The 8,987-nt window shown below is 49.3% G+C and overlaps 1 protein-coding gene across 3 annotated transcripts; it reads left to right on the forward strand.

Moving 5' to 3' along the window:
• Positions 1-1,304: 1,304 nt before the first annotated feature.
• LOC113957015 (urotensin-2 receptor-like) lies at positions 1,305-5,711 on the forward strand. 3 transcript variants are annotated; one of them, XM_027664130.1, is made up of 3 exons: positions 1,377-1,580; positions 2,638-2,697; positions 3,968-5,711. In XM_027664130.1, exon 3 carries the CDS (start codon positions 4,110-4,112, stop codon positions 5,256-5,258), a length of 1,149 nt encoding a protein of 382 aa, XP_027519931.1. In that variant the 5' UTR covers positions 1,377-1,580; positions 2,638-2,697; positions 3,968-4,109; the 3' UTR covers positions 5,259-5,711. The 3 variants fall into 3 exon arrangements, with proteins under 3 accessions (XP_027519929.1, XP_027519931.1, XP_027519930.1); XM_027664128.1 differs by lacking the exon at positions 2,638-2,697 and having other exon boundaries at positions 1,305-1,580; XM_027664129.1 differs by lacking the exon at positions 1,377-1,580 and having other exon boundaries at positions 2,272-2,697.
• The last annotated feature ends 3,276 nt before the right edge of the window (positions 5,712-8,987 follow it).

Raw genomic sequence — 8,987 nt, forward strand, 5'->3', positions numbered from 1 at the left:
GGTTTCCTCAGCCAGCCCCTGTTAGAGCTACTAATGGAAAATCCATTTTCATTGCCAAATCAAGCCTCCACATGAGGATTTGCTCCTAAGCCAAGCCCTCACCCCACTCAAAAGCCTGTTACTGAGCAGGGCCCTGCTTTGCCCACCAGCTGCCACTCTGTGGAGACAGCCACAGCTAGAGCTCACCAAGCTGTCCAGCTGCTACCACAGCCACTCTGAGCAGCTTGAGCAAAACTGGGGGGCCCACTGCAGGAGGACAGGACCTTAGACACAAGATGTACCTGAGAGTATACAGCCAGCAAAGTGTAAGAGTTTGAAAACATGGAAGAAATCAGACAAGTATCCAGGGAAAAAGTTAGAGGAGCAAACAGCTTTTAGGAAGAGTGATGCAGGATGGATGTGCCAGGGCCAGCTGGCATGCCAGGTGCTGTTGCCTCCCAGGAGCCCCATGCTGGAAAGCATCACTAATCCAGTGGGTGCCCAGTGCAAACCAGTGAAGCAAGTAAGAGGCCTGACAGGCATCTCCCACACACCTGTGTCCAGCAGGAGACTTCTGGGAGAGGTTGGTGCTCCTTGCTTCTCACTGACATAAATCAGGACAGTTCCCTGCAGTCCACAGAGGTGAAGCAGGGAACTGAGAGGAAGAATAATCCCATCATGTGCAAGCAACCAGCACAACGTTCAGCTGCTCACAAAATAATCCAGAGCTGAGCTTCAGCATTTCCCAGCACCAGCCCCTTCCTCACACGGTGTTGTTTTGAGGTGCTGGGTTGATCTCGCTCTGTCTTTACCCTCCTTGAGTATCCCTGGGGAAGGACAACCAACCAAACCCCAAAAAAGCCGGGTAACATCTCATTACTGTCAGCCTGAAATATCTCAGATGCTGCCATGCGCGATCTCACCACACAGATTCGTCCCTTAATACGCCATCCAACCCAAATAAACTTTGGCTTCACTTTGGAATTGATCTCCAAATCAAGGAGCTCTGCCGTTTCCCTGGGCAGCCGACCCTCCTGCAGGAATTTAACCCTCCCCAGCCCACTCGCCTTCCCCAGACTCGACGGTTTTGCCCAGGCAGCGTTGGGAATTTGCCCTTTCCGGAGCGATGCAAGGAGGAGTGGGATGGCTTTTTGTATCACCGGTCCCGGGATAAAACAACCTGCACGTCTCCCTCCCCACAGCTGGCTCCCAGCCAGGCACGGGGGAACCAGCTGAACAATCCCCGGCTGTCAAAATGCTGCTGCTTTAAACAGGCTCTCCACTGGCTGCAGCCAAAGCCACGCTATGCCGAACGTCACCGAGGAACAGAAATAGCCGGCACGAGTGGAGGGAGGGGAATGTGAGTATTAAGAGCGCACAGATTTCAAACATACTTGGCTGAGCAGCACACGCTCCCTTCCTGCCGCTGCCTCTCCAGCTGCGACAGAGCGCCGGGATCTCTCGCTGTCTGCCCGGGAAGAAGGATTCTCTTCTTTCTTTTTTTCCCTTTTTCTTTCCTGAAGTTTCAGCTTTGATACTACTAGATTGATTTTTTTTTTTTTTCCTCGTAGGAAACTTCATCTGCTGGATTTAAAAGCAAGGTTTGAGCAGGAGGAATTCATTTCTGTTTACAGCTGTAAATGTGCATGGTACTCCTGGGTGATGATATCGTAGAGGGAAAGGCAGGATTGGCTGGGAGAATTGCTTAGACAATAAGATGCTTGAATGGCTGCTTGGAATAACAAGCTCTCTATTGTGTGTGCATGTGTGTGAGTGTGTGTGTTTTATGTACGAGTGCAGCAATGGCAGCAACTATGAAACAATGCAAGGTTTCCCCATTTGGCTGAATGTTCCTCCTCTAAGAGCGAGGACTTGCCTAGCTGTGGGCTCTGCCTGGAGAGGGGTGAAGGTCTGAATTGCATTAGTGCTGTAGGAATTTTATGAATGAAGCAAAAGGCAGGTTCAGCGGGAGAGCAGCAGAGCAGGGAGATGCAGTGGGCTCAGCTCTCTCCAGCAGGAGCTGTCACAGCACCAGCATGGCACAAATGTGCTGCAAGTGCCCAGAACTCAGCAAGCAGACAGCACTGAGCCATGGAAACATGCTCCTGAAAATGAGCTATCACCAACACAGAGCCCATCGCTGCGCCTGTGACCAGCTCCAGGCTCAGCTGCAGCATCCCATGCAGAGCCATTTGTTTCTGACCGAGTGTGCTGGTGATCTTGTGGCAGAGGAACAGGCAGAGCTCCTGGAGCATCCACGTCTCCATGCATGAGGCTTTTGCTGCCAGCACAGCTCGTACACGAACACTGATAAAGTGAACGAGTTGCTGCATGGACAGACTGGCTACACATCCCCAACACCAAGCAGGAGGGGATTGCACAGCACAGCAGGGGAGGGATGAGGCATATTTGGGTTTGCAAGGTCCAAGAAAGCTGAGATGCTGGTGAAGCTGCTGGGGACCAGCCCAGAAGAGCCCTGTCCTGAAGGAGCACTGACCACTGCAGAACCACTCTTCATCTCTCCCCCTTGGATGTGTGTACTCAAGGGACTGGGGTGGGAGATGGGCTCTGTGTATTTCTGGGTTTTTTTGCAGCTCTATCCCAATTGCTAAGTGAGGAAAAACCTCCATCTGTACTGAGTTGTCCTTTTTTATACAGAGTTTTTGCATGACATCTCCGTAGCTCCCATCATCCTCAGCAGGTGGTAACAGGGAGAAGGTGAGGGCAAGTCAAAGAGGATGAAAATTGTCCATCCTCAAGTGCCACAGAGGTCACTGTCAGGGTGACACAAGGGCAGCAGAGGAGGGCCTGGAACTGTCATTCTCCTGCCAAGGAGCTACTAAGGGGAAAAGGCAAAGGAGTCAGAGCTGGTGTAGAGACAAACGGACACAAAACATCCTGGGAAAAGCTGCAAATTCCCTGGATACAAGCAACCCAACCTGCCCAGTGGAATGAAGCAGAGGGAAGTCTTTGTATGTGGAGCCCTACAGGGACAAGGCAGTCCAGCACTCCTTCCTCAGCATTTTCTATAAAAAAGAGACAGTCTGAGCACTGTACAACACACAGTGCAAACACACTTGTGTGTCCAGTGATGCTTAGGATGGCACAAGCTTTTGGTATGCCTTAAAATCTGGGCACTGTAGCTACTTCAGCATTTCTTTCAGGTAGGTTTGATGTCCCTTTGCCTACCCCCAGAGCAGTATGAATCCAAAGCAACACCGTCATGATTTGCACAGTGTTGAGCTTGATCTCACCAAGAGCTCCACGTACAAAGAGTGGCTGCCTGCCTAGCACACTGCAATCTCACACCTCCCTGCTCAAGGCTGTTTAGGCAGGTTCACAGACAGGTCTCTCTGAAATAGGTGTGTGACAGAGAGCATGAAAAACCCTGTGTTTACAGCCATATAAAACCCACAGTGAAACCTACACCTTGCTTTGTAGATAGAAAATGCCTTTCTCTCCATCACTCAAATACCATTTGAAGCTGCAGGTCAGGACAGAGGAGGAGCTTCTCATTCAAGGGAAGTTGCTCTCTGACAACACTGCAGGAATGCTGGACAGGACTTTGAGTGCATCACTAACACAGAACATACAACTGAACTGCAAATGGTAAATCCAAAGTTGGTTTTCCCTTTTTTGGGGATCTTTCACTCCTTCAGAGTTAAAAATGTAGCAAAGAGGTTTAAGCAATCATGCTCTGTAAGTCATTGGTAGGAATTTAGGAAGGATGCTTTTCTCCTCCAAACTCCAAGCTGAATTTAAGGACTGCAGTAAGCAGTTCCAGTGATAAACACAACCTCTGAGATGTCACACCTCACAGCTGGGTTCCTATAATGATAGAATAAGCCTTACACAAGTGGCCTCAGTGACAAACACAGGTACAGGCAGGCAGTGCAGATATGTACTCAGGGGACAGGTAACTTCTAAGGGATCATTTGTGTTACTCTGGCAGATTTCTGAAATATTGGTTTTGATGTCTTTCCTCTAGAGAAGAATGCAGATTGTCCTCAGATGGCACCCCACTAAGAAATGGTTTACCATCTCCCAGCAGTCGCGTTTCTCAGAACAAGAAGAACCCCTTCAGATCCCTGTGGCATGAGAAAAGCCTCTGGCTTTTAAACCCCAGGAGGATGTCTCTAACTGACGAGCTGGAGAGCCACTTTTCTGCCACCCCCTACATGGTGACAGACACAGGTGAGGACAGCCTGTTCAGAATCCGGTCCAACACCTCTGGCAATGCCACCAGGGATGGGATGTCAGCCACCGGTTCCATGGAGGACATGATTGCCATCTGCACCATCGGGACAATCCTCTCCCTCATGTGTGTGATTGGGGTGACAGGCAATGTCTACACCTTGCTGGTGATGTGCCATTACCTGAGATCTTCTGCTTCCATGTACATTTACATCATCAACCTTGCGCTGGCAGATCTGCTCTACCTTCTCACCATCCCCTTCATCGTCGGGACCTACTTCATTCAGAAATGGTACTTTGGGGACATTGGCTGTCGCATCCTGTTCAGTCTGGACTTCCTCACCATGCATGCCAGCATCTTCACCCTCACAGTCATGAGCACAGAGCGCTACTTTGCTGTGCTGAAGCCCCTGGACACAGTGAAGAGGTCCAAGAGCTACCGCAAGGCCATCGCTGTTGTGATCTGGCTGGTGTCACTGCTGCTCACTCTCCCGATGCTCATCATGATCCAGCTGGTGCAAAGGGACAATAAAAGCATCTGCCTGCCCACCTGGAGCAAGCTGTCCTACAAAGTGTATCTCACCATCCTTTTTGGTACCAGCATTGTGGGCCCAGGGGTGATCATTGGCTACCTTTACATCCGATTGGCTAAAATATACTGGGTATCACAAACAGCCTCCTTCAAACAGACCAAGAGGCTGCCCAACCAGAAGGTGCTCTATTTAATTTTCACCATAGTGCTGGTGTTCTGGGCTTGCTTCTTGCCCTTCTGGATATGGCAGCTCCTCTTCCAGTATTACGAATCCTTCCCTTTATCTCCCAAGGTGATGAAGAACATTAATTACTTGACAACCTGCCTGACCTACAGCAACAGCTGCATCAACCCCTTCCTCTACACCCTGCTCACCAAAAACTACCGGGAGTACCTGAAGAACAGGCAGCGGTCCCTCAGCAGCAACAGCGGGTACTTCCAGAGGAGGAATCGGTTCCAGAGGATTTCAGGGAGATCCCTGTCCACGAGCAGCCAGCACTGCACAGAGACATATGTCCTTGCTCACGCCCCTTTGGGAAACAGCAGTGCCTGAAGGTAAAAATCTATCTCCAAGAACAATCAATATTGATTCCAATGTTGCTTTGATTTAAAGTGCACACTGTAAAGGTGAAGCCTTGGCAGACCCGTGATGTGCACACATTTAGTCCAGAGGCTGTGCCGTATGTCTGTTCTCATTTTCTCCAGTGCCACTGATTTGATGCCAGCAGGATTCAGCTGAACATCTATCTAAATAGCCTTTCACTTTTTATCTTTATATTTTATAGTGTATGTCTCCTCAAGTAGCCATCAGTAATGAAAGCCTATAACAGGGCCATGATTTTTAATGGTATCAGCTGTCTCACAGCGATTGAAATTATGTTATCCTATGAATGGCTGTATTTTCCTCTTTTTTTTTTTCTCTCTAGCAGTGATGCTAAATTTGTAGTTGTATGAGGACTGAAAACAATGAAATAAAGAGAAAACAGCTGATGTTTGTGACACACAATCCGGTTTGCATTTGGGGTAGGACTTGGACAACGTAGATGGGGCATAACCAGGAGTGCTTGTCCTGGTTTTGGTCATACTCACATTTATTCTGCACTCCTGTGTATGCACTGGTGATTCTCCGTTCACCCAGGTGTTTGCAGTGGAGTTACACCACAGTTCATGTCAGCAAGACAGGCTTTCCATGACAGTACCACAGTCAGGGAACACTCGGCATCCCATAATAGGCTGACCCCAAACACGTGAGCACCAGTGTGAGGCAGCACCATCTGCCCTCTGACCTCCTCCAAGGAGGAGTTGGGAACCTCTGATGCTGTTAGAGCATTCATTGACAAGTCACAACATCCAGTCTGAGACACCTGACCTACATCACCAAGTCCAGGAGGAAAGGACAGAGGGAGAGGAGGGAGGGTGAGGAGATGTGATTTCCAGTGGGCAAAGCTATGCCCACTGGAGTGCCTGATATTCTCAGTTATAGAAGTGCTGGTTCCCTGTGAGTGAGACAACTTGTCTCCTTCACAGGAGATGATTTTGTTTTTCTGCTACAAAAAGCAAATGCAGTCCTGCCTACACCAAGAACACGTTGCCTGTCCTGGCCTTCACCGATGATGAAGCATCATTAGTATAAATATATCATCCGTGACGTCTGGCATGTCTCCAGTGAGTCTAAAAGTACCTTCCCTGGGATGCTGCCAGTGTCCATCCAGGAGTCCTGTGCTTGCATCAGCCCTGCTACCTCATTAGCAAGGATACAGTGCTGCAATGCCAACACAACTCTGACCAAGGCACAGAATTAGAAGTAAATTAATGCTCAGGAGTGAACTCAGAGCTGTGGCATGGTGCCACTTGGCAGAGAGCTCTGCTGAGACCAAAACTGAAGTCAGGCTTTAACCATCTCTTCCCCTTCAAGGCATGTAAATGGCCACTGCTCACGGGGCCAGGGAAAGCTCTGTGTCCAGCCTCCCTGGGGGATAGGCTTGGAAAAGTGACTGTTCTGTCATGTGTGAGCTGAAAGTTTGTTATGAACGGGGAAGATGCCACGTCATGAGAGAGGATTCTTGTGTAGGCAGTTTTGACACTGAGCTGTTGCAGAAACTGGAAGACCCTTGCTGTGCTCCCAACCTCCTCCACTCACACCATCCACAGTGGTCCTGTGGGTAGGCTGCCTTACCCACACCCTGCTTGTGTGCCAGCAAGTCCTACTGCAGGATTAGTCCCTTCCTGATTTCAGAGGGGCAGAAATACCATTATATTTGACTATTTCCTATGCTGACAGTACTTGTTAGTTTTCAGACTAGTTTCAGACTTAGTTTCCTCAGGTTGGAGGCACATTAGTCAAGTAAAGCATCTTTTACCCCACTGTAAGGAAGAGGGAGCCCATGGACAGAGGTGAAAACACTTACTACAAAATCATAAAGGCTGGAAAAGACCTCTAAGATCGAGTCCAACTGTGCCACATTCACACGTGTTTTGAACACTTCCAGGGATGGTGATTCCACCACTTCCTTGGGCAGCCTGTTCCAGAGACTGCTTTCACCGTTTCAGTGAAAATTTTTTTCCTATTATCTGATCTAAATTCCCAAACCCATTTTCCACTTATATAGCCAGGTGTTTATCATGAGTAAAGTTTAGCCTCCTTTTTCTTTTTTTCTTTTTTTAATTAGCCATTTAAACTTCTCCTTGCTCAGGAAGAACCAGACAAGCTCAAGACAAGCTCAGGATGTGCAGTTTCCATGGCTGTGAATGAAAGCTACTGTGGGCTCCACCTTTAGAAAGCACAGTCCATCTTTTCTAAGATCAGACAGTCAAAATGAAAGGCTAGTTTGCAAATCTCGGCTGACTGAGGTGTTACACACCAAAGCAGACAGTTCAGAAGCTACGAAAGGCACAGGAGAAGATCTCAGTCTGACCCCTTCACCCTCAGCAGCTCTGCTCTGATTCACTTCTCCAAACCACCCCCCCCAACCAACCCATCTCCCAGAAAATAGTTGCAGAACACCTACCATGGCTCTGTCGGGGCAGGGAGCACCCTGAAGGCACCGTGAGCAGCGTGCTGAGGGTGTGAGGCCATGCCAGAGGTCCCACCGTGCCAGGGAGGGGAGCTGGGGCTCCCTGCTTTCCTGGGAGGGGAGCTGGGGCTCCCTGCTTTCCTGGGACAACAGCTGGGGCTCCCTGCTTTCCTGGGACAACAGCTGGGGCTCCCTGCTTTCCTGGGACAACAGCTGGGGCTCCCTGCTTTCCTGGGGCAACAGCTGGGGCTCCCTGCTTTCCTGGGAGGGGAGCTGGGGCTCCCTGCTTTCCTGGGACAACAGCTGGGGCTCCCTGCTTTCCTGGGAGGGGAGCTGGGGCTCCCTGCTTTCCTGGGAGGGGAGCTGGGGCTCCCTGCTTTCCTGGGAGGACATGCAGCCTCAGCTCTGGGCTACACAGTCTTGTTTCTCATTTGAAGCTTGTGCTGTCTCTCAGCAAGGGCTTGCGGTGAGTTTGTCAAATCAGCACAACAAAGCCAAGAGAAAGGGCACCCACAAGTCAGGGTATGGTTGTGGGTGATGTTTCCATTAATACAGGCTCATCTTCAAACAGTGAGATGTTTCATTCAAGTCTTTCCATTTCCACCCCAGGCTGGAATTATTTTTTGCTCTTTCAAACACTCTCGTCCATCACCACTGAGCTCAGACAGCAATAAGGGAATACTACTCCAAGTCTGCAGGAAAAAGCAAGGCTCTGAGCACTTCCCAAGCAGCATGAGTCCCAGCTCTCCATCCCAAACTAACTTCATGAGGTATCAGCCACACTCAGATACCAAACATCAGAGAGCTGTTCTCTGCCTGAAACCAGACAGCAAATGAACCACAAGAGTATAAAGGGGGGAACCAGAGCAGCCAGTGAGAGAGGAAGAAGGAACTGCCTCCTCCAAGACATAGATTAATTGTGTGTTCAATGATAGCTATAAAATTATTATGCCTATTTATTCCTCCTTGCAGAAACCTATCGTCAGTCAAAGACCCAAGAGCAGACTTTTGCAAAAATAAAATTTGAAATTGGTGTGAGAGGGAAGGGTGTGAACATGTGGCCATGTGCTTGCACACCTCAGACCTGCACCCTATTTCCTAGTTCTTTCTTCTCTGTGGACTGAGACCAGGGGCTTTTTCATCATCCTGAAGCTTTAAGTCCCCTCTCTCCAGGGTATTTGGTGCCCCAGACTGGAATCACCAGCTGAACTACAGGTAACAGAAGTTAAAACACCAATTTGGGGGCTAATTTAAGACAGAGAGCATTT

The sequence above is a fragment of the Corapipo altera genome, unplaced genomic scaffold (genome assembly GCF_003945725.1).
Source record: "Corapipo altera isolate COAL_440 unplaced genomic scaffold, ASM394572v1 122, whole genome shotgun sequence".
Lineage (NCBI taxonomy): Eukaryota > Metazoa > Chordata > Aves > Passeriformes > Pipridae > Corapipo > Corapipo altera.